This window comes from Lepidochelys kempii, chromosome 10 (genome assembly GCF_965140265.1).
Source record: "Lepidochelys kempii isolate rLepKem1 chromosome 10, rLepKem1.hap2, whole genome shotgun sequence".
In the NCBI taxonomy this organism is placed as follows: Eukaryota; Metazoa; Chordata; order Testudines; family Cheloniidae; genus Lepidochelys; species Lepidochelys kempii.
In genome coordinates, this window is record NC_133265.1 from 17,352,562 (window position 1) to 17,379,071 (window position 26,510).

General features: G+C 41.7%; 1 protein-coding gene across 6 annotated transcripts in view; it reads left to right on the plus strand.

Moving 5' to 3' along the window:
• Window positions 1-11,314, plus strand: part of PDILT (protein disulfide isomerase like, testis expressed) — a 64,785-nt gene extending 53,471 nt beyond the window's left edge. For all 6 annotated transcript variants that reach the window (XM_073362265.1, XM_073362266.1, XM_073362263.1 and 3 more), the window contains 3 exons: window positions 2,779-2,960; window positions 9,289-9,378; window positions 11,001-11,314. In XM_073362265.1, coding sequence (XP_073218366.1) covers window positions 2,779-2,960; window positions 9,289-9,378; window positions 11,001-11,072 — 344 coding nt within the window. In that variant the 3' untranslated portion in view covers window positions 11,073-11,314. The remainder of the gene's footprint in view (window positions 1-2,778; window positions 2,961-9,288; window positions 9,379-11,000) is intronic.
• The last annotated feature ends 15,196 nt before the right edge of the window (window positions 11,315-26,510 follow it).

The following is a 26,510-nucleotide window of genomic DNA, read 5'->3' on the forward strand; positions in this document are numbered from 1 at the left end:
GATGAAAGACAAAGCTATCTTGGCATTTCATTGCACAATGTAACATTCAAATGTGCCATAGTATAGGAACTAGACTGTGTCCCATAGACACATCCCATGGCAAGTGGAGGACATCTTACTGTGATGTTCTAGGGGTGCCCCAGAAAAGGAGCCACAATTCCTTTGCTGCTCCCCTTACCTCTGAGAGGAAGTCATTTCCTGCTGACCTAAATGGCAGGAGATCACTCTCCCTTCCACAACCAGCAGAGCAGCTCTGCCTATTTCCCACCTCCCCATCCCCCTGCTCCAGGGTGGAAATAGCAGGTGCAGAGTCACTCTGTGCACCCAGATCCACAATCCAAGTAACCCATGAGCTCTTACTCCCCCTTGTGCCTCTGCACGGGTGCATAACCCAAAACCAAACCTAGCCCTATAATGCCAATGTTAGGCTTTCCTAAAATGTAGGCAAGTTTCCAAGCTTGCTGGTATTCTGATGAACACCATGGGAACAAGGTGGGCCTCAGGGAAACAAATACCACAGAAAATGCCAGGTAACAATGAACATGAAGAAAGATGTGCATGTACTCAGGTTATCACCACACTTTTGAGGTACAGTTTGTAAGAAGGATGGTGGAGAAACCTGCATTGTTGCAGCCTCGTTTTCCTTTCAGTTGCCTCCACATGAAACAAGATACCCAATCCAGTCCCCTAACAGGCTTGCTCCTGCTGCTGACCCTCTCTGAACCTTGGACCTTTTGACCTAATCTGAGCCATAGAACTATTTTTCACAATTATTTTTCCAAGGTGACAGGGAGGGGAAGGGCAGTAATTGGACTTCTAAGCGATCAAATCATCTCCCACAGAAAAATTCCCCTGGACATACTAATAACTGAATCTTGATAATAATCTTCTTACACGGTTAGGATCCCAAAGCTGGCTGCAAACTATCTGTAGGGTCCCCTTCATCCGTTGCTGAATTACAGCAGCACCAGAGAGGAAGGTGGAAAGTGTTTAAGGGCCCAAGACTGCACCACTCAGGTTTAGGAAAGAAAAGTGATGAATACCTTTCTGGGTTGAAAATGCATGGGAATTTAGGGGGGCAGAACTGCATGAGCAAATTGGAACTTGACCAGGACAACCATATCTGCACAAAATGTTCAGGACCCCAGTTTTACATTTCAATTGAGATATGTTTGCTTATTTTATTAAAGAAACCACATGCAAGGAACTACAGTTCCAACACTACTGAAGTTCCAACACTCTACCAGAGACTAGTCCTATCCTGGAACTGCATAATCCATCACCTCTGATGCACTGGCTTTCCTTATCATTTTTGTGTGTACTTGACATTTTGCTGTTTCAAGAGATACTTTGTAACAAGGACTGCATTGTTGAACTGATGAAAGATTTATTTGGGTTGACGGTCTTGGTCAACCATGGAATCCTCTCTAGTGAAGTCATGTGATGATTTGCTAGGACTTTGTGTGTTTATTTTTATGATGAAGGATTTAATTCTATACTATTATGATCAGCAGTTTTGCTATATGCAAATGTATTCAAGAGATGTTTGGCAATTGCTGTTAGTGTAGCGCATGAAATGAGGGAGAGGTGAATGGTTTTCAAATAAAAATAGAGATAAGCCAAAAAATGGAGCCTTGAATCCAAACCCCTGTGAGTTTCATGGTTTCACAGTCAACACTTGGAACTAGATAATTTAGATTCTGTTTTGGATCTGAAGCTGAAAGGGCCCTTCAGATTCCATTTCTAACGCAAGCAAAGTCAACCCTTGCTGATGACAGGTTTCAGAGTAGCAGTCGTGTTAGTCTGTATCCGCAAAAGTGAGCTGTAGCTCACGAAAGCTTATGCTCAAATAAATTTGTTAGTCTGTAAGGTGCCTTGCTGATGGAAATTTTACACAGTCAGCAAGGTTTCTTGCAAGGTTTCTGCCATTCTAGATGGAGGTTCAGAAGAGTTAAGATAACTTCCCTCCTTTCTATTTCTGTAACATTTTAGCTTGCTTATTCCCTTCTTGGTTGCACCCAAGATCTGAAATGGAAGTGCCAAAATGATGATGTTTCTGGCTTGACTGATGCAGAAACAACAGGAAGTTCATGAGAAAGCCATTTCTCCGAAGATTTAATACCGGATTCTGCAGGCTCAGAGATGCCTCTGCCATTCTGAGTGCTTATTCTGATCCCTCTCCCTCTCTCTCCCCAAACCTTAAGAAGAGAGGGGCCCAACCTGAAAATCTTGATCTGGAATTTGAATCTTTCACCCCCAAAATGTGGGGTATTCAAATCTGGGGTGAAATCCTAGGCACACTAAAGTCAATAATAAAACTACCATTGATCTCAGTGGGGCCAGGTATTCACTTCTGGAGTTTTGGTTTGGTATAGTCTAGAGAAAAGGGTCAGTCACACAAAGGAGATCCATATTTGGATTATGGCTATAACCAGTCTCCCTTCTAAATTCAGGATAGTAAAGCATTGCTATGTAACACGGATGGAGATGCTGGGACCTACTTGAGCCACAAGGCTTCCTGCCACCCAAAAGTAGTACCAGAAGAGAAGGTATTTGTTAGGCAACAACTTCTGGTTTTTACTCAGATTTTGCTCAGTTGTTACTCTGTCAAATTCCTACTGACTTCGTTGTGCTTTTTGATTTGCCCCATTGTTTCTATAAGTGGGTAATGCCCATTTCAGCTCTGGCACCTATCCATTTTCTATATTCCTGTGAAAGCAGTGGAGTAAGTTCATAGGTTTGATTTGTGAACATCTATTTTTGTTTTTCAAATTACAGATGCACCTTGGTCCCATGATTGTAGGAAACTCTTACCAATTTGGGATGAGCTGGGCAAGAAATATGAAAATCATGAAAATATAGTAATTGCCAAAATAGACTTCACAGCAAATGACATCCAGTTAGTTATGCTAGACCGCTATCCATTCTTTAGATTCTTTCCTGTTGGATCCAATAACCAGGTGAGACACATTTAATGTGTGTGTGTGCACATCAGAATGAGTGAGCATGTGAGAAGGGTGCCATGAAAGCGAGAATAAAACATTGGTCCTCGTCTATTCACACATTTCTTTTGGAGCAAGATGTACTCACTTCTGCCAAGAATCTGAGTTTAAACTAACTAAAGGGCAAAATATTTGCCTACAGCCCTCACAAGTATCAGGTTCTAGTATGAGACCATATTAGACTTTTAACAGACCTGGACTGATGAAGTTGATACAGCCATAGTCTCTGGTGACTTGAATCAATCCCTGTGCTGTCCTAGGTTCCAGGGGTCATAGAATATCAGGGTTGGAAGGGACCTCAGGAGGTCATCTAGTCCAACCCCCTGCTCAAAGCAGGACCAATCCCCAACTAAATCATCCCAGCCAGGGCTTTGTCAAGCCTGACCTTAAAAACTTCTAAGGAAGGAGATTCTACCACCTCCCTAGGTAACGCATTCCAGTGTTTCACCACTCTCCTAGTGAAAAAGTTTTTCCTAATATCCAACCTAAACCTCCCCCACTGCAACTTAAGACCATTACTCCTTGTCCTGTCAACTTCTACCACTGAGAATAGTCTAGAACCATCCTCTTTGGAACCACCTCTCAGGTAGTTGAAAGCAGCTATCAAATCCCCCCTCATTCTTCTCTTCTGCAGACTAAACAATCCCAGTTCCCTCAGCCTCTCCTCATAAGTCATGTGTTCCAGACCCCTAATCATTTTTGTTGCCCTTCGCTGGACTCTTTCCAATTTATCCACATCCTTCTTGTCGTGTGGGGCCCAAAACTGGACACAGTACTCCAGATGAGGCCTCACCAATGTCGAATAGAGGGGAACGATCACATCCCTCGATCTGCTGGCTATGCCCCTACTTATACATCCCAAAATGCCATTGGCCTTCTTGGCAACAAGGGCACACTGTTGACTCATATCCAGCTTCTCATCCACTGTCAACCCTAGGTCCTTTTCCGCAGAACTGCTGCCTAGCCATTCGGTCCCTAGTCTGTAGCGGTGCATTGGGTTCTTCTGTCCTAAGTGCAGGACCCTGCACTTATCCTTGTTGAACCTCATCAGATTTCTTTTGACCCAATCCTCCAATTTGTCTAGGTCCCTCTGTATCCTATCCTGCCCTCCAGCGTATCTACCACTCCTCCTAGTTTAGTATCATCTGCAAATTTGCTGAGAGTGCAATCCACACCATCCTCCAGATCATTTATGAAGATATTGAACAAAACCGGCCCCAGGACTGACCCTTGGGGCACTCCACTTGATATCGGCTGCCATCTAGACATGGAGCCATTGATCACTACCCGTTGAGCCCGACAATCTAGCCAACTTTCTACCCACCTTACAGTGCATTCATCCAGCCCATACTTCTTTAACTTGCTGACAAGAATACTGTGGGAGACCGTGTCAAAAGCTTTGCTAACGTCATTAAACAATACATCCACTGCTTTCCCTTCATCCACAGAACCAGTAATCTCATCATAGAAGGCGATTAGATTAGTCAGGCATGACCTTCCCTTGGTGAATCCAGGCTGACTGTTCCTGATCACTTTCCTCTCGTGGAAGTGCTTCAGGAGTGATTCCTTGAGGACCTGCTCCATGATTTTTCCGGGCACTGAGGTGAGGCTGACTGGCCTGTAGTTCCCAGGATCCTCCTTCTTCCCTTTTTAAAGATGGGCACTACATTAGCCTTTTTCCAGTCGTCCGGGACTTCCCCCGATCGCCATGAGTTTTCAAAGATAATGGCCAATGGCTCTACAATCACAGCCGCCAACTCCTTTAGCACTCTCGGATGCAATGCATCCGGCCCCATGGACTTGTGCACATCCAGCTTTTCTAAATAGTCCCTAACCACTTCTTTCTCCACAGAGGGCTGGCCACCTACTCCCCATGCTGTGTTGCCCAGCGCAGCAGTCTGGGAGCTGACCTTGTTCGTGAAGACAGAGGCAAAAAAAGCATTGAGTACTTTAGCTTTTTCCACATCCTCTGTCACTAGGTTGCCTCCCTCATTCAGTAAGGGGCCCACACTTTCCTTGGCTTTCTTCTTCTTGCCAACATACCTGAAGAACCCCTTCTTGTTACTCTTAACATCTCTTGCTAGCTGCAGCTCCAGGTGCGATTTGACCCTCCTGATTTCATTCCTACATGCCCGAGCAACATTTTTATATTCTTCCCTGGTCATTTGTCCAATCTTCCACTTCTTGTAAGCTTCTTTTTTATGTTTAAGATCCGCAAGGATTTCACTGTTAAGCCAAGCTGGTCACCTGCCATATTTACTATTCTTTTGACACATATTTACTATTCTTTCTTGTTCCTGGACTCTCAGGGGTGTTTGCAGATCCCTAACCTCTAAAAAACCTACAGCCATGATCCTGTGCTAGCCTCTGAGAATGGATTCTGCAGGGGCTTCTTGGTGTAACTCTCATTTTAAAAAAACCCCAAAGTCAGGACTTATGCACCTCAGTGCTTTGTTCATGTTACCTGTTTGAATTGTTTCTGTAGCAGTTTGGCTTATGAAAACACGTTTACATTGTCTTAGAGGCCATGTCCTCTGAGCTTTTCAGAAACTCTTAGCCAGAAACGCTTTGCCAATATCACACACCATAGTAGCAGCAAATTCAAGTGCCTCTTAATAAAAAAAACAAAGAGCTGTTGCTATTGCTGCTTATCTCTAGAATATGCTATGTAATGTACCATCATGTTGCATAATGTTCTGAAAGTATTACTGCAAGAAAGGACAGAAGAAATAGAAATATATTAACCACATAGTCATAATCCTCCATCCACATGGATAATTTAATTGAAGAGAAAACGCCAGCTCTGGATCCAAGAAATTCAATTTTAGGATACTGTTATAATTAAAACATTACTCAGCTTTTCATTTTTCTCCTCATGCCCCACACGTAAATTAAATTCTAAGACATTTGTACTTGCCCTCATTTAATCTCTTAGGGAGAGAGATATTTTTCCCTTGGACATGTATGCACAACTTCTAATGAACTGAACAGCAGCCCCGCAGATCCCTAATGGGTCTGGCCTTAATGTATACATTCTCATCCCTCTCACTTTGCAGTTTTCCACTCAATATTCTTTTTAAAACATATTAATGACCTTTTATTTTCTAAAAAAATTAATGAAGAGTTGGCACACGAGGCTGTTTCTGATTTCTATTACTAATTATCTATATTCTGTGGATGTGTTCTGAGGCCCCAGTCAGGGATTAGGGTTTCATTGTGCTAGGCACTGTACATGCCTAATACAAAGATAGGGCCTTCCCCCAAAGAGCTTACAATCTCTCCTACCACATTCTTGCCTTAGACTGGAGTTTGGTGCCCAGATGCTAAGCAGATGGTCAGAGACAAAGAGGAGCAGGAAATACACAGCACAATTACAAATATTTGCTCCTTGTAATACTTCTGTGGTGTTTATCCCTCTCTCATGTTAGGGATGGGAACTAAATGCTAGTATGACAAAGGTCAATGAAAATTGTGAGTTTCCCTTCTCTGTAAGCCTCTCTCTCATAAATGGTCCCTTTGTAGCCTTCTCCCATTCTCATCTTTGCATCTTCTTCCAGTCTGACCCTTCTGCATTGGTTAGTCTCTGTCTTCTCATGCACCAAATGATCTCCTGCCAATCTCTTCCCAGAACGTATTTCTCCCTCATAGCTTTTCAGACATGACCCCGTATGATTCTAACAGACCAGGTGAAAATCATGCCAGCACATAGGGAACACTGTATGTCTGAACTGTTGTCTCTGTGTCCCGTCTTGAGCATAAATTCCTTGAGGCAGCAGCCACATCTCTGTATATTTGTACAGCACCAAGATGATTGTCAGCTTTCAACAAATAGTAATTACAATGCTCCATGCAATGCCCAACTCCCAAGACAGGAATTTTGTTGGTGTAGGAAGGCTGGTGGTTCTGTATTAGTGTCTACTCTACCCAACACCTTTCACTGTTAAAGAATTACAGATAGGAAGAGCTCTATGCTGGATGAAGATAGTGGTAACTTTCTGGATGGCACTTTAATCTCACATTGTCAGAAAAGCCTGGAGAGTAAAACCCTTGAGATAAGATTCCCCCAACCCCACAGGGAAATACCACCCCCCCTTACATCTGGGTGCTAGATCCTGCTCTCACTAAATCAATGGGAGTTTTGCCACTGACATCAATAGGAGCAAGATCAGGTCCTTGTTTTCTAGGACTAAGGTAAGGAGGATGTCATGACTTCCAAGAACTATAATCTCCCTCAGGCTGTCCTGAAAGGACTGTGATAAAGCCATGAGGAAAATAACATTACTGCATGCTCCGCCCCAGGCCTATTCAGTTGACCAGTGTGCAATCAGACACTTTCTCACAATACGAAGATGGTTTTATGGAATACCCATTTTTTCTCAGGGGTGTCAGCTGTCCCTCATTCAAACCATGCCTTTAGATTTTGGCCATTTAAGACTGGATTCTGCTTTCACTGATAGCACTGGCAAAACTCCCACTGAAGTCAATGGGAGCAGGATTCGGCCCATGAACAAGATTTTCAAAACTAGGAGCCTCGCTAGGGTTCTAAATGAGTAACTAGAAAGCTGATGGGGGCTCAGCTCTTAAGTCCACATTTGGATACCTCTGTAAACAGCCGGATTTTCAGAAGTGCTTACTCAGGGGTCTGGTTTTTGAAGTCTTGGCCTTAATAAAGATTTGTTTATTCTAACAAGCGAATAGTGACCATTGACATGAAGAGGACACTTTGTTGTCAAAAGCAATCAGCCACCGTACTGAATCAGAAAACTCTTAAATCCCCTAGGTAAACGTGGAGAGTTGAAAAAATATAGTCGGCATTTAACTATTTGATGGGGACAGTTACCATCAGCGCTGAAGGAACATGGAGATATTTTATCTGCTTACACCTCAGAAAGAGTGGCTGGGTCTGCCAGACACTAGTTGAGATATTTTGATGAAACAGACTGACTCCCTGTTTGCTGTGTGCAAATAAAATATAAATTAGCATTTTTTCAGATGGTGTTTAAGGCTGACATTCGTTTTTGTTTCTTGGCACTGAGACATACACATTTATATCCTCTTAAGAACTGAATGCTCTGAGAGATGCTGAAAATTCTCCCTGAGTGCAAACCCCAAGGACAGCTTAAGAGGGTGGTTTATCTCACTTTGAAAACCTTCAGGCTCTGAGACCCTGCTGCTTTAGCTATCATTGATTACCTCATCAGAGGGCAGACAGGCTCAAGATTTTTTGGAGAACATGTATCTTCTCTGAAGGAGTCAAAACAACTGTTTTGTTCAAGAAACTTAAAAAGCCATGAGCACTTTTAAGGAAACATCACATAAGGCAGCCATATATTTTCTTGTCATATTCAAACTATTTTAATGCATGGACAAAATGAATACCTGGTGGAAGTCAACTGAAATCAGAAGGGAATGGAGGAATTTTGCACACAGTATTTTGAATTCAAACAGGGCAGATCCTCCTTTGGGATAAATCAGCATAGTCTCATTTATTTCAGTGCAGGTAGATCAGTTTACACTGCCTGAGGATGTTTAAAGTTGCTGAGATCACAAGTGGACACTTTTGTGTTACGCAGATACAACCTTACACTACATTATGGCTAAACACAATTACAATCTTCCTTAAGCTCCCACACAGCAAGTTTTGAAAAATCCTCTAAAACGGTGCTGTATTCAGCGATTGTTGGAGAATTCTAAAGCTCTCAGTGTGAAATGATCTTTCTTCCAAACTCCCTAAACAAACATTCAGCATTGCCATTCTGTCTCAACACATGAAGTATTCTCCACAGCCATTAAGTATAGGCAAATTTACTTTAGTTCATCTTCCTCTTGTTCTAGTTTAATCATCCTAGGTGGAGGATTTCAAAGCCATCTAACAGCTTTCAATGTCCAATTCCAATTAAAATGTTTTAGGCAGCTTTGAAAAGCTCACCCATACTCTGTATGGTCTCTATTCTGTAAAAAAAATGCATGCATCTGCTTAATTATATGCATGAGACATCAATAGTTAGTTGGCAGGATCCAGGCCTAGTATAATAAGTTAAGGTACTTTGTGTGGTTTGTGCAGGATTCTCTCCTTTCTTCTCACAGGTATTTATATCTATCTCCTTCCCCATTCTGGATATCCAATTAACTTTAGAATTTGTTGAGTCTTCTCCATGGCTTTTTAAACTAAATGCAAGAGTCCAGAGTCTGATAAGCCCGCATAACTCAGAAATCCCTGTGTGCTGTGGTCCGATTTCAGGCATTTTATGCATAGAATAATTCTTTACCCTTCTATTCTTTTCAGGTTGTGGTATATGATGGGGAATACACCCTTGAGGCTTTTGCTGAATTCTTAGAAAAACAAAGCAAGCCAAAAGTAGAAGCAGCAGAAAAGGTAAAGGATTTGACCTTCCACTCAGCCACACCCGGGTTTACAACACATGATCCTTCTTTTCTTGACGCTAATGTTACAGGTCTCTGAGCCAAGAAGCTCGCGTAGCCACCTACTGGGCAGCAGGAAGCAATTGCTATCTGGGCAAGAGAGAACTGAACTTTGACTGGGTTTTGATTTTACAAATCAAAGCCTCAGCCGAAGTTGGTTGGGATGAAAATTGGAAAGGTTCACATCTAGCTCCCATTTTATCCACTTCCTTTAAGTTCAGAGGGGCTTCTCTCCTTTCTAAGCACTGTGGCAGAAGTAACTGCAATGTTTTCCTTTCCTTTTTGTGATCCGGATTGGACTATAGCCTGGATCACCAACCACAAGTTTTGGTGCCCTTGACTCAACCTGTCTCCAGGAGGCTGGACTTCATCTGCTGCTGAGCACACGATGTATGCACGAGATGCTCCATATTGACTCAGTTGCATATTTACACATATTTCATTATGAAAGAGTTAATGACAAATAATATAGTTTAACAACCTGAGACTCAAGATACATGTAGAAAACACAGAAAAGGAATGATAGAGTCCTCACACCTAACTTCTGCTGAGAAAGGATATGCAAGGACAACTTGGCGCATAGTCTGCCTTTCACTGGAATCCAGGGCCTATGCTGCCAAAAGGAGTGAGAAGGAAGGTGCCCAGGATGCACTGAGGATGCCACTGAAATTGCCCTGTAAAGGTACAGGGAAGCAATGAGATGGTGGATGGAGAAATACTGAGGAATGTGATTCACCCTTCAATCAGGGCTTAGAGATGGTTCAATGACTAAGCAGCTAGTTTTGGGAAGCAGAGCTTCTTCTCCTGCTGTACATATGAAGGGGCTGCAGCTGTGGTGAAGGTTCTCCAGTCATGTGTCTGAAGGAGGGGTAGGAGTCACGTTCACTCACTTTCCTCTGTGCTTACTATAGTGCTATGTGCACTCTGCTATTTCTCTCTTGGTGCCTTATTCCACTTTAAAGTATAAGGGCTGCAGGGTAATTCTACAGCCAGTCTGAAACCCTATCCAAGATGTGCTTTGCACTGCTCGAGGGAGAACATTTGGCATTAGCCCACCTGCTTATATTTGCTGTCCTTATCGAATGACACCCAAAGTTGTCCAGCACAGTACTGCAGGAGACACTGGGGTTTTTTGCACAGTGCACTGCTTGAAGTGCAAATCCCCTGTTGGACGAATACTTTTTGTTCCATTACTGGGGAAGATACAAATAGCAAACTCAAAGGGCAGCTCTTCTGAGGTTGCACTAGAAAAGACAAAGCATTATCTCTACAGGATTTTTAGATCTGCCCATGCATTACATAGTGCAAGTGACTGGTTTTTCAAGAGTTTATCAGAATTTCACACAAACGGCATCTCATCTAAGCTTTGCCCAGGGGCTGAGGTGTGGGTGTGAGATCGCATTTTTTGGTGACAGCAGCACTAGCTCTGATCTCATTAAGATGTAAAAGAGAAATCTAAAGTTCTTATAATATTTTTAAAACTCATTTTACGGAGAACAAATACTCACTAAAGCGATTCTTTTATCATGAGAGGCTATAACACAGAACTTCATTGGTGTATTTCATTTTTTAAAGACTCCTTCTGGAGAAAGCAAAGAGGATCTCACTGAGGAACAGACTGTCATAAAACAGAAAGAAGAACTTTAACTCCACAGTGAAGGGGAAAGATTCCATAGGAGGATATCCTGAAGATGAGGATGCTCCACACTATGAGAACTTTGATCGCATCATGAGAATATAAGGATGCATCAAAAAACAAAAGAAAATAAAGAGAGATTATAATATCACTGTCTGGCTGTGCATCACTGTGCATTACTCTTTGGAATGTGACTTTACTGGTGTTTTCCCCTAACCTGGAATCAATGTCTCAGTTCTGTAGCTCACGAAAGCTCATGCTCAAATAAATTGGTTAGTCTCTAAGGTGCCACAAGTACTCCTTTTCTTTTTGCGAATAGACTAAACGGCTGTTACTCTGAAATCAGTTCTAAAAGTAATCTTCCATTTTGCCTTCAATGTTTTTATTGTCAGGGTGCACCCTCCACTCCTGTCTTTTCCAGTGCACACAGCCTGCTCAGAGACACTCTGATTGGGAGCACCATGTGTAGTTTATTTACGTTTCCCCTGTCACCTTTACAGTGATGCACAGTACCTTATCTACAACAGCACATAATCCTCAGCCCCTTAGATCAAGGATAGGAGAGGTGGGAGATCTCTCCTGGGACTAACTGAGAGTTTGTCTCTCTCATCCCCTCTTCCCCAGGCACTTCTTTCCTGTGCCTTTTCTAATTCCTGGGTGAATGAGTTAATTAGTAAATAGTGTCACAAGAGAAAGGATTAAGGCCCTACAGAAAACAGGACAAAGTTCAATCAGCATCCTAGCCTTTGTGAATGAAACCTGCGGAATGCACATTCACAGTAGTTCCCTGTTGCACCAATGCAACCCTCATGTCTTCAAGAGAAGGGGGAATTCATACCATGGGAATGGAGCCAAAATTAGAACAAATACCTGGATTATTTTAAAAATAAGCATGTGCAGCTAAAGATTGAGGACCAGATTTTTAAAGTCCATAGGGGTTAGGCACTTTTGAAATTTCCATTAGGTAGCTGTGTACACCCTTAGGCATCTAGAGACCTCTACAGATTTGACCCTGTGCCCTGAATGAGAACAAATATTTGTGGGATTTTGGCATTTTTGCTTCCTGCCCTGACTGGAAGCAGGAAATGTAGAGGAGCAGTTAAAAATAAATCAGCCGGGGTTCAAAAACATGAAATGCACTTTATTGTACATCTACAAAGGTTCAGGGATGATTCCAGTTTTGGTCAAGAAGTTGGTTATTTCTTATTTTAGCCAAACACGATCACCTGTTCCTAACTCTAAGGCTGAATCTGATTGCTGTGTTCTACTGAAATACAAAGATTTGCCTAAAGAGTTAGCCAAAGTTCACACACAGACAGTACAACACAGAGGTGGTTTAAAGCAACAACTATGATTTTAAAGGATAATTATTTGCTCACTTGTATGCTCAAAGAAATAAACCTATTAACTCCTGTGAAATGTGTTCTTTTAAAATGTGGTTCAAACAACTTTCAACCTGACATTTTATACAACCATTTACCTATTAAATGGGAAAGGAATTGGACATTCAGAAAAAAGTTTCCTTTCTTCATGAAAACTGAGCTCTGTACTTGATTTCTCAGCTCTCCAAATAAAGCTAGTGGCCCTTATTGCTGGAAACTCTTAAAGCATATGGATGGTGGATTAAAGAACCCAGATCCAGCCTGCTCCTTTGCAGCCCAGACCTAAAATCAAACCATTGGTATTTACTGCCAAGCACTGCCTAACTCTCCTAATATGTTTTAAGATATTGGCAGGATATTTGCCTTGTTTTTCCATCCCAGTGCCTATGTTTTCTGTCCCATTGACTGTCTTGTCTATTTAGATTGTAAATTCTTTGGGACAGGGCCAATCTCTAGGTGCACGTACAGTGTCTAGCACAAAGGGGCTCTCATCTAGATTGGAGATTCTGAACACTCAATAATAAAATATATTTATTACAAACAGAGAACCTATCATTTGAGGTTCTGAGAGAATAGATTCAAACAGAAGAATGAGCAGATAAGATTGTTTGATTGCCTCATACCGAGAGGGGAAAAAAACCCAGGCAGGCAATTCATAATACTTGCAACAAGATGAAATTTGAATGGCACTACGTGCAGATACTGTACCATATAAATCTACCAAATCCAGAAGCTATAATGGTTTAATTGTTTTCCCCAAAGAAAAATGAAAGACATGCCCCCTATAGCAATACTCTTTATTGGAAGATGGGATTATCATTCAAGATAAAATAAAAATTAATTTTTACTGCTCCTTCCCACTGGATATGAAATTCAGTCTTGAAACAGTCATCGAGCCCATTATAAAGGTATGGGATTAATGAAAAAATGATTCATCTCGATAAATGACATGTTAGTGCCTATTAGAAGCTAATATCTTGGGTGCCAAGGCAAGGGTCCAAGTCCAGGCTCCCACTCTGTACCCTCTGCACTGCTCTGGTGACACAAAGGGGGTGGAAAGCTTCTTTAAATAGCCAGCTGAGGATTCCTTGCCTGGGGAAACGTCTGCTAGTGAAAAGCCACCCTAAATAATGCTGCATCACCTGCTTCTGCCCTTCCCCTCTCCTGGTGGAAGGGTGTTGCAATAGTGGGAGCGGGTGTGGCCAGAATGCACTACCATTCAGGAATTCAGGACCAGCAAAACAGTCCAGGAGGCCACTTCAGCTGAGCCCTGTAGCTGCTCTAACTTGTGCCTGGGGCCAAACTGGCTGCTGGTAATCGGGTGACCAGATAGAAAGTGTGAAAAATCGGGATGGGGGTTTGGGGTAATAGGCACCCATATAAGAAAAAAGCCCCAAATATTGGGACTGTCCCTATAAAATCGGGACATCTGGTCACCCTAGCTGGTAGCCCCTTGATTGGCAACTCTAAGTTCTATGGCAGTACAAAACAAGAATTGATTGAGCTTGCATAGTGAAACTCCAAGCTTTACTTAGCGCTAAAAGAAAGATTACACATTATGAGTTTGAATAATAAAATGCACATCTGTAAATTGTATGTTTCCTTAGATATAGGATGTACTTTCTTGCCCCAAAAGTTGACATATCAGTATAATCTAAATATAATTATTACTTTAGTTCACTAAATGTCTTTGTGGGCAGTATCAGGATGCTCACAGTTAAAATGGTTGTCTACAGTGATCAAAATTACACTTCACCTTATAAGAGATCAACAGCAGTATTAGCAACAGAGGCCATGTTCTGGATTGGTATAACATTTGATGGTGGGGATACATCCCAGTTTGTCTTGCTGATGAAGAGCTGCTATGCCTACCACAAATGCTACCAATCCAAAAAAATATTTGATAATTCAAGATGGGTATGGATTAGAGAATTACTTGCAAAGAATCTTATCTTTCATCTGCAGCACATAATCATGTTACCAAGGGTAAGGAGGGTAGTTAGATTCCAACCCAGGTCAGGGCAAAGTTCTATGTTAGGCATTTCTACTATGCCCATTTCTACTGTGTCAAATACACCCTTAAAACACAAATGATGTTGCATTGCAGTACCACAGATAGCTACCTCACCTTTGCTCTCCCATGCTATAGGAATATCACTTCTTTCTTTGAATAGGCTCCAAGGTGGCTTTAAGAGACTAGTGGTAATTTTTTTTAAAGTGCCTAAGTGACTCAGTAGCGTAAGGCCCATTTCCAAAAGTGAATTAGGTGCCTATGTCTGATTGAAAGTCAATCAGTCTCTTCTATCACTCTTGCCTTTCCTCATCTCCAAGCACCTGAGAGCCCTAGTCAGTTGATGGTCACCTGATTCTGCTTGGTTGCAGAATGCATTGAACCACTGTAGGATTTATATTGGTCCCTTCCCATCTCTGGCTTGGCATGGGGAGAAAGGAGTCAGTGACCAACAACAGGGTCACATCAGTAGAACAGGACAGGGAAAGAGACGTCATGGAACAGGACTTGCTGCATCCTATGAATCCATAGCTAGCTCCATTTCCCAACCGCCAGACAGCTGCCTTCTCTCTGCATGACGCCCTCCACTAATAGCATGGTACACGTAAGAAATTAGTTGCTCCCAGATGACCTGCCCTTGGGAACGGTCTACTTCCCTAAGGGTTGAAACCAGTACTGAGATGTTTTAACTTAAACACAGTTTAAGTTCCTTAATTATGTTAAAGTAACCCATTTTCCAAACTATGCCAACATCTACTGAATTTAGCAAACAAGTCTCATTACATGCTATGTGTATGGTAGTGTCCCAACAGCCATAATCAAAATTCAGCCCTTAATAGTTTGACATCTGAATTGTAGAACAGTATATTAATCAATCAATGTGGCTTTTACAGCTGTCTAAGCACACAAGAGTCTACTGTAACCCTGTTAGAAAATGGTGTCTCAGCTCAAGGACAATTTTCCCTTCAAATGGTCTGTTGGAAGCCACAATCTTGTTTATCTACACTGCAAAATTAGTCTCTCATGCTAGCACTGAAGCATGCAAGCCATTACATGTATTTATGACAATTAGAAATTGTAGCTCACTGATGCAGAGACATTTTTGCATTGTTATAATAAATATTGCATTGTAATCCTGCTAAAGAAGCAGATTTGCTCTCAATAGTCTTGTTTTGGAATTGGAAGTCATCAATGATGTAGACAACCCCAGCCTATATGAATAAAGTCTAACTCCTGCTAGTCTTACCCACTTGGCTACACATGCCAATAAGATGAGAGGATTTGGCCCGTAAGTTGTAAGTATTGTGACAAAGCTCTGTCCTTGCCTCCGTGGGTCCCGCGTTTCCTGGAGGATTTCACTAGCCTCAGAGGCTCACTGTGACCCTCCACATAACCCTTCTTTCTCTAGAGACAAGGGTCACAGTCTACTGAGCCATTTTCATCATAAGCCAGCAAGGGAGGTGAGGAGAAGTTATCCTTCCTTGCACAGTCTCTGTTGTCTCCCAGTCTCAGTGATTAATCAGGGGGCAAAGGTTGGGGGGGAGCCCAGGCCCACCCTCTACTCCGGGCTCCAGCCCAGGGACCCTAATAGTATCAGCTATGGTAGCTGACCTTTTAGAAACATGACGTACAATTCCCTGGGCTACTTCCCCCACAGCAGCCCTCACTTCCTCAAGCTCCACTTCACCCTTACCTCCGGGTCTCCTTCCTTGTGCCTGATGAGGTGTGTACTACTCAGCCTCTCCAACAGCACAACTTCCTCCCACAGCTCCTGACATGCACACCCACCTGACTGACTGGGAGACTTTTAACTAGTTTTAGTGAGCCCCTGATTGGCTTCAGATGTCCCAATCAACCTAGCATTCTCCCTGCCTTCTGGAAAGTTCTTAATTGGCCCCAGGTGTCTTAATTGACCTGGAGCAGCTTCCATTTCACTTAACCTGGTACCAGGGATTTGTTTAGCCTGGAGCTAATATATTTATCTATCTATCTCCCACTACTTTTCTATAGCCATCTGGCCTTGCCCCGTCACAGTATGTAGTTTAGGAAGTTTGATAAAAGAGACCAGATCCTTCTGTTACAACTGTGCAACCGTGAAGTCAATGGGGTTGTGCAGTGTAACGTGGAGTGGCATTTGGCCCAAAGCACATATTGTTTTAAAAGCTAATAAAGTATGAAGACCACAATTGATTATAACAGTTTGCTGATAGGATGGGGAGAAGTTCATAATTTTAAATTCTGTTTTATGGCAATGCAATACATTATAAATGAATCTATTCACTGAACTTGTGGCCATGTTATTAGTGTGTCAAAATTATGCACAGGCGATTAGTAGTTTTCATACATAATTTTTTTTACTGACTGAAAGGTGTCTAGATGGATTTAGATGGCTCATACGTCATACCTACATCTAATATGTTCGGGATGTAATACTCTGTCTTTTCCAATGGCCTCATAGAAGACATTTCTTCTGCACAGACAAGGTGGGTCTCTCTCACCAACAGCACTTGGTCCAATAAAAAAGGTATTACCTCACCCACCTTGCCACAGAAATAAAGTGTCATACCCTCAGTGTAACCATAGTTGACATTTTCCCCGAAGTGAATGATGAGCATAACAGTTTCAGCTAGTATACTTATAAGAGTATAGCAAGTCTCTTCAGATTTCCAGTTCCTTTCAGGAATTTGGCCTTGATCCAGCAGCAGAGGCGTCGACTTTCTGAGTTCCTGCGGGGTGCTCGACCCCACTCAACCCCTTCCCTTCCCCCCAAGCTCCTCCCCAGTGCCTCCTGCATGCTGCTGAACAGCTGATCACTGGCGGGCAGGAGGCGCTGTGGGGGAAAGGAAGGAGCTGATCGGCAGGGCTTGCTGGTGGATGGGAGATGCTGGGGGGGAAGGGCGGAAGCTGATCAGCGAGGCTGCCAGTGGATGCTGAGCACCCACTACTTTTTTTCCCCCATGGGTGCTCTAGCCATGGCGTTGGCACCTCTACACATCACAGTACATGGGACTTCTCATGCAACAAACGTTAAGTGTGTGAATCAGAGCTTTGCTGAATCAGGGCCTTAGTTGTCTGTGCATGGTTATAATTTGCATCAGAACTTGGTACTTATACTAAAAGTGGGGAAAGTCAGTCTGGTGTATAACTGAGATCTAGCTAACATGCCATGAACAACTGCATAATAAGCACAATCTACAGTCAGCCATTTCTTTTTTCTTTTCTACTGAAAACCTTTTGCTGCATTTTGTTCAAGCTCTCCAAGGCAAATAGATAAATGTACAACTGCATCCAGTAAGCAATAAGTATTAATAAAGCATAAAAAGTGGAGCCTTATTGGAAAGCATTTTCCAAAGCATAGCTGGCAAAAATACCTGTGAATAAACTCTGATTGCTTGCCAAAGAACAACACAGGTAGCATCATAATTAGTCAGCAAAGACAATAGATTTGTATGTTCAAACATCATTGCTGAAGCGTAAGCCTATATAAAGGGGCTGCTTTGAAAACTGGCACAATTTGGGAATTACGTCTAGAATTTAATCGTCCTTTCATGTCATGTTCTAAACCGGTATTGGTTGGTTGTTCTAAGAAACAAAATATACCACTGGAATTATAGACTGGACGCACACACTGGTACTGTGTAGAATGAGGGCCTCTGTGAAAGCAATTTTCCCCATGATCATATTATATGGGTCTCCAGCACTAGTAATGTAAGGGACATATACAAACCATTATCTCTTTTATTATGGCTTCAAGAAACACATCTTGGGTGTTCTTGTTCCTTAAATTGTTTAGAAATCAGTTACCCTTACTTGGTTTGAAAATGAGGAGCTTCCTTACTCAGAGCTACCCTGTTTTCTTTTGTGCTACTTATATTGCCACTGCCAGCATTTGACACACATTCTTTACACTTCCTGCATCCTACACTGAACTCGTATCTGTCAACAAATTATGGAGATTATAGCAATAAGTTGGCATTCTAATCACTACGAGACAGTAAGCCAAAGTTTTCAAACATTTTCATGGTGTGTACATATACCAAGACTGATTTTATATATATTTCCCTTGCTGCAACAGAAACTTGTTCATACAAATACATGGGGTGAAACCCTGGCTCTGCTGAAGTCAATGGGAGTTTTGCTGTTGACTTCAATGGAGCCAGGAATTCACCCATGAATTTTCTGTTTCCAGTAGTGGTGGGGTCCTCTTAGCAAAGTCCATCATATCATACAGTTTTACAGTAGGTTGTACAGCAGTACTGGCTATCTCTGGGAAAGCTTGAGATTTATGGGTGGCAATTATAGCCTTTATGACAGCAAAAGTGTCAGGTAGCTACCTTCCCACTCACTTTAAACAAATATTACTGGTCCAGAACATACACTTTAATCCACTCCCTCCATTCTCCTGGGGAATCCTTTACTAAAACAATTTGTTTGACAGTAAAGACCTCCAAAGGACCGTCATTAATTTGATTTGCATCATCCTCCCTGCCTGTCCTCAGTTTCACTGGTGAATTGTGACCTTTGGAAATAAGGCTTTAGTTTACAGGCCCGTTTACAAACAGACAAATGGATCACAAGTCATCTAAAAATTTCAGAGACAGAAGAGTGGATCTATCTGGATGGATGTGCTCCTTTGGAGAAAGCACTTGATAAATAACAAGGAAGCCAGTTTATACTGAAACTGTTATAAGCAAGAGTGAGTGGCAGTTAGAGATGAGCAAATGCTTAAAACAACAACAAAAATAATAAGAATAATAAAAACAAAATTCATTTGAATAAAAAATAAAGTAAATTTGCTTTGACAGCTTTTGTGACCTTCATCTATCCGCTTGCTGCAAACATTCACAGGAGAGGTTTGTTTACAAGAGTGCTTTTGGAATGAGTATCCAAACCATGATGAAAATAGGATTTATTCTGGAAGTGTTGCAGATATTCACAAGATCTTTGTGCAAATAGTCACAACTTTAGTGATTTTTTCAAGCCCCTCGTCCTTTTTATAAATATTTCAGTCATCCAGTCAAGGAGCAGAAACAATACCCAGTTTCTTAGGTAACCAATCACATAGCATAAATAGTAGAACTATAAATAACAGACTGGAGGCAATCATCTCAGTGAATGGTTTGCAAGTGACGGAAAGGCACAAAATTGTTTGCCTAACACATTTGTCAGATAATTTCAAACAAAGATCAGATTTGTAAAAACTGAAACACGTTGGCAGATAACGTTAACAGAAATAAATTTACTAAAAATGTTCATTGCAACCTATTCAACTAGTTCCAATGGTAATGGTCTAAAATTTCTTTCACTGCTCTGTTAATGCCACCTGCTGGTAAACTGATGAAAGATCTAGTTTTGTATGTTTAATTCCTTGCAAGCTTTGCATAAGCTTTGGAATAGCACATTGTAACCAGGGATCTACAGTCAATTTATAGGTATCAGTAAAGTGAACATGTTATCTGTTTGGGAAATGTGTGGTATCCTTTAGAAATGTTGATTCAAAATGAAATCGTTGCTTTAATTGTCCCAAGCAGAAAAAGATCAAAAGGTTTTGTTGACATTGGTATTTACCCACAGAAAATTTCTGTTCTGATGAAACTACCATTTTTTGTTGTGCAAAAAATGTTCAACCAGCAGTAAGATTAGTTATTAAACTCACATGAACACCCACCCATCCACCCACCTTTCAATGTGCATTGGACCAAGCAGCTCTAATTTTTGCAGGCAAAAACCGCATACACAGCAAGTACTATGTACTGTATAGACAAAGAGAGACGCCAACCTAAGCACAGATCCGAGCATGGATATGACATAACACTTCAATTCAACGTTGGGCATTTAAGTCTGCCTAGGCCTGTCAACAATCTCTTTTCAGAGTAAACTCAGGACTAAGGTAACCTGAGATGGCTTCTAGCCATGGAAGAACCTACAAAGAGACACTGAAAGGTATGTACAGATCCTTCCTTCATGTTCAGCTTCAGCTTCCATTTGATGCTAGAGATACAGCCATTCAGCATTGTAATTCTGACTCTTTAGCATTCCCCTTGTTTGCTGGATCCCCCCACATGTGCCCTTCTCAGATGCTCCCCAGACTCCACCGATTGCTACTTCTCCTTTCCTTGTCTGCCATCATCTCTTAAAACACTTCCCTGGCTCTTCTTGATGCCTCGTTGTCCCTCCCAACCCTCTCTCTTATAGATTCAGAAATTGCAAGATCAGAAGGGAACCGTTGTGATAATCTAGTCTGACTTCCAGTCTAATACAGGCCAGAGAATGAATCACGCTCAGCTTCATCCTCTCCCCCTACCCTGAAGTTTATTCAGAGATTTCTGAAAGACTATGGGTTTGGGCCTACAAGAAAGCGATTTCAGAGAAAGTAAGGCCATGTCTACACTTACAAGCTTACAGTAGCGATACAGCTGTGCCACTGTAAGAGCGTTCGTGTAACCACGTTACGCTGATGGGAGAGAGCTTTCCCATCGACATAATAAAACCAGCTCAAAGAGCTGTGGTAGCTATGTTGGTGGGAGAGCGTCTCCCACCAACACAGAGCTGTGCACATGAGCCCTTATGCTGGCAAAACTTATATTGCTATGGGGGTGGGAGGTGTTTTTTCACACCCTTGCATGACAAAAGTTTTGCTGACATAAAGTGCTAATGTAGACATGACCTAAGACTACCTCTAGCGCTAGCCAGTGTGATAAATTAAGGTACTTTGAGACGTAGAACTTTAATTACCAATGATTACTACTCTGTAGGAGAACTTTGTCTATATGGGGATTATTGAGTCCAAACAGTGAAATAACTAATTATTGATTTCAGTGTATCTGCAATTTTCAGAGGCAGGTTGACATTGTAAATGTGAATTTGTTCTCAGTTGACTATTTATTGATTGAGAGTGTTACATCTACTTGCATGGTCAGTGTGAAGGGTGGGACTTCCCTTCCCTTCAAAAACTTGTCATTTTAGAGTGACACTCAAGAACAGTTTGATATGATGGTCTGTCAAGGAAAAAGATTTACAGCCATTCTATGCTCAGCATAATTCAGCCAAAAATATTCATAAGAACAGCCTCTGCTTAATCATCATCTATTTAAAATAGAAAGGTTTAATGAATTTTAAAAATATAATTTACTTAGCACTATCTACAGTTGTTTCCTTTTTACGTTTTGCTTTGCTTGGAGTGAGGACAATAAAATAGAAGAGTTAGGTTTTTTTTAGTTTGTTTCTCAATCATTTCACTTTCTGGATGCCAGGCACTAGCATTGTGTGGTAATGTTTGGGTTGCAATGTGTAGAGAAAAATTTGAATTCAACCACACACACACACACACACACACACCCACACCCACCTTTGTTTCCCTTCTCTTCAACCCCCAATTGCACTGGAATTTAAAAATATGGAAACATTGCTCTCAGTCTTGGATTTTGTAAAATTTGCAACTGGAGACTGAAAAGACAGTTTCTTTTTAAATGGTAATTCTGAAACGTCCTCAAAAATAACACTTCAGAAAAACATAAAAGTTACAGCTGGTGTAACATTGTGACATATGAACTTATGAAGTATCTTTGCTTAAACCAAGAAGAAAATGCCAGATAGCCAAGAGTGCTCGCTGGCTCTGCAAAGCTCCTTGTAAAAACAAAAACAAAAACAAAAATCTATATTTCTGGTGAAATGTCATTTCCAGACTCCCGTATGTGAAAGGAAGTAGCTCCCCATCAAACAAGCACCACGGAGAGCTCACAAGAAGAATTTTCATTACTAGAAGGGTTTGTCTCAAGACTTTACTTTCTGACTAATACTGTTTAAAAACCACAGCACCTCACAAATAATAGGCCAAACTTACTGACCCTCCAAGCCACATGCAATAATCTTCAGAAGTTTGAGAGCCGCAAGACACACACCATGCGCCTATGGGTGCAGGGCTTCTGCCCCAAGAGCCCCACCTCCACCCCCGTGAAGCTAAAGCCCTCCTCCATGCAGGACATAAGCCCCTAGTCCTGCTCCCCGCCCAGTCTGGTAGGCAGAGAATAAGGGTACATGGGGGGCTCTGTGACCCACACTTTAACTGTAAAAGAACTGCATGTGGGCCTGTGTCTGACATAGAACTCTCATCGCTATATATTTTCTTTTAGTCATCATCTAGGAGAAATGGTGACGTTTCCAGGCAAATTCTTTAAGGGCAACATTCACTTCTGTGTAGAAGGTCAGCACAAAGGCTTATGCCCCTATTTAAATCTCACTAAATGCCTTGTTTTGACAGCTTAAGTGGCACATAGGCTTTTGTGCTGGTTCTCTGCTCAGGGGTAAACTGACTAACTGCTTAGACAGGAGTGACTAGTAAAAATGTGATTTGCTATTGCTAAAGACAGCCTTGTTCGTACAATGAAATTCTTGAGTCATTTCACCATTGCATTTATTTCTGGTTTTGATCACTCCTTACAAATCCTCAATGCACACATGTTTTCATTACAAAATAAACAGGAATCAACTGACTGTGAAACTGTTTGGAAAACAATGGGATAGTTCTGTCACTCTTTCCCCCTGCACTTAGAGTTCGAATCCATTTTTTACGCTGTTCTTTCTTGTACATTCAACCGTGGACTCATAAGTGTTTGTTAACCCATTCTAGGCCACTTCTTAGCTCCGTGTTTGTGTTTTATCTTTTTATTTGGATATGGATGCTCTACTGTTTAACTATCTCAAAACTATGCTAATTAAAAAAAACCTAATTACAGTTTACAGGAATCGCACCCTTGGATGAGTACAATATGGACACAATATCAGCATCTTCAGATCCCTCACAGTCAGAGCCAAACTTTGCATTATCTGGCAGGCTTGCAATCTCATTTTTGTGTTATCCCCCCCATTCTCCCCTTCACTCTAACAGATTTCTCTCAACCAATCTCACACCACTGTACAGTTGGCAGTTCTAAGGATTTGGGGAGTTCAGGACATTGAAAGAGAAATCTTGGGATACACCTTTCAAATTAATGGACTCATTTTACATAAGAAGCATGTTATTTCATCAGGTTGCTCTGAGCTTCCAGCAGCAGAAGTGGTGCCCAGCTTTTTGTTCTTTCCAGCCTATTGATTTCTTTACTGTCATTTTATTTGTTTATTTATATCTTCTAGGCTCCTCACAAGTGAAAGGACCAGAAATTCATGTCCAGAGACTCTGCTGACTTGTTGAAAATGCACTTAAAGTTGCTTGCAATATCGTTTCAGAGTAACAGCCATGTTAGTCTGTATTCACAAAAAGAAAAGGAGTACTTGTGGCACCTTAGAGACTAACCAATTTATTTGAGCATAAGCTTTCATGAGCTACAGCTCACTTCATCAGATTGTATGCATCCGATGAAGTGAGCTGTAGCTCACGAAAGCTTATGATCAAATAAATTGGTTAATCTCTAAGGTGCCACAAGTACTCCTTTTCTTTTTGCAATATCGTGTTGGCTCAACCTTTCCCAACTCCTGTGGACACAGTTTTGGCCAAAGTGGTCGGTTTTCTGGTCCTTCCTTCCTCTACATGGAGAGGTGGATACAGCTCTTCATGTGGGGTCTGCCATATAAAGGTCTTTGTACGAGTCAGAGTTCATGTTTTCCTGCAAGAATCAGCTTTTTCCAAATACACAAACACCACTAATTACCCTTTCTTCAGTTCTGAATATCACAGAAATTAGCTATATTTTAGCTGACTGAATGTAATGTTAGGAGTAGGATAAGGCTTCAGAATAAACCAGTCAGCATCTTGTTCAGGAGAATTTGTTCAGGAGAATCCATTACCCAAAGCTTAACACTAACAATTATTTGTTTATAGTGACGAGAGAATGAGTTTGATTAAAATCTCCAACACACTTGAGGTTTATGGGTTTCCAGCAGGAGTCAGAGGATAGGACAATTTGAAAGGCTCAAGTTCTAAGGCTCAAGTTCTTTTGCTGATGCCTCTTTTCTGAATCACTCCCAAGCACTGCTGTTCAAAAAAAAAAAAAAATTATTGTGTCATCATCATGCATCTTACTCACCCTCAGCACCATGGAAAAGCAGGGCCTGCCTCAGAGGGGATGGCAAAGAAGAACATCAGGAAGATGTGATGGCGATTTGTGAAGGGAAGACACCAGGGTGCTGTTGGCAGAGAAAAGCAAGCCACTGGGCACAGAAGAGACCCTAAAAGGCTTTGGAGCCCTGAAATAGATAGAAGGGAGCAGCAGAAGGATCATGGGAAGAACATGAACCACAATAGGGCTGGAGATTGAAGTGTAGAGAAAGAGCCTGTGAACTTTGGTGCACAGAGAAAAAGAAGCCTAGGGTGCGAACTCCTGGTCCCTAATCCTTGGGTCTTGCCAAGCTCCACCCAGAACAGGACCAGGGTTGAGGAAGAAGGGCAGTCTGAGGCTAATCCTGTGCCCATCTGGGGGCCAGGTGGACCATATGCATAATTAAGAGCAGCTTGGGGGGGGGGCGTTACTCTGAATTATGCCATCTGGGGATTGCCAGGGAGAAGTATCACTCCAGCTAGCCCTGGTCATCCTAGGAATTGGAGGGTCCTCATCTCCACAAACAATGCAGCTTTAACACAGAAGAATCATACAGAAATCAGGAATTTTGCCTGCTTATCCTGCCTGTCAATGGCTGAGCCCCACTTCATGTCAAATTATAGTTCTCTTGAACAGGTTTCAGAGTAGCAGCCATGTTAGTCTGTATCCACAAAAAGAAAAGGAGTACTTGTGGCACCTTAGAGACTAATATGTTTATTTGAGCATAAGCTTTCGTGAGCTACAGCTCACTTCATCAGATGCATGCAGTGGAAAATACAGTGGGGAGATTTATATACACAGAGAACATGAAACAATGGGTGTTACCATACACACTGTAACAAGAGTGATCAGGTAAGGTGAGCTATTATCAGCAGGAGAGCGGGGAGGGGGGGGAACCTTTTGTAGTGATAATCAAGGTGGGCCATTTCCAGCAGTTGACAACGTGTGAGGAACAGTGTGTGTGGGGGGGGGGGGGAATAAACAAGGGGAAATAGTTTTACTTTGTGTAATGACACATCCACTCCCAGTCTTTATTCAAGCCTAAGTTAATTGTATCCAGTTTGCAAATTAATTCCAACTCAGCAGTCTCTCTTTGGAGGCCGTTTTTGAAGTTTTTTTGTTGAAGAATTGCCACTTTCAGGTCTGTAATCAAGTGACCAAAGAGATTGAAGTGTTCTCCGACTGGTTTTTGAATGTTATAATTCTTTATAATAAATCTCCCCACTGTATTTTCCACTGCATACATCCAATGAAGTGAGCTGTAGCTCACAAAAGCTTATGCTCAGATAAACTTGTTAGTCTCTAAGGTGCCACTAGTCCGTTTCTTTTTGCAGTTCTCTTGAAGAAAGCTCCCCAAACAAGTGATGCCATACACAGGGACTTCCTATAAACATGCATATCTGGGTAGATTGGCCATTGGGATGGCATACTCAGAGACTCAGATCATCACTCACCCAACATAGGAAGCCCCTGCAGTACTAAATATAGGGCAGGTTATAGACGGAGAATCAGCTTTCATCACAAATCTCCTGCTTTGTTATGGTTTGAAAAAAAGCCCCACACCTCCAAAGGTAGATCTCTGTTTGGGAGTTCAATATGGAATTATTTGCCTTAGATTTATGAATTCTGGGCTTTAGCAAAACAATTTCAATGTGATTTTATTGTAATACATAAGACTGCTGGAAAGGGAACAATAACCAGCTAATCAAAAAAAATGCAAACTGCCAAGAAAGCAAAAAACCCACGTGCCTAAAATCCTCCTGATTTAGGGGTTCCATTAAGAAGAGACTGCAGTGTGCATAGTGGATGTACTACACCATTTTATGAGCGGGTATTTTTTCCCAAATGTGTCATTTTCAGTATTGCCAAGAAACAGATCAGCTGTAGCTAAGAGATTAGTAAATCTCATTACTGCATTTCCCTTGTTTCAGGCTATGACAGGTAGGGTATATGTTCGAGTCATCTGTTGCACCATTCCTCATTTATATCCAGGAGTGGGAGCATATTTCTCATTCACATTCT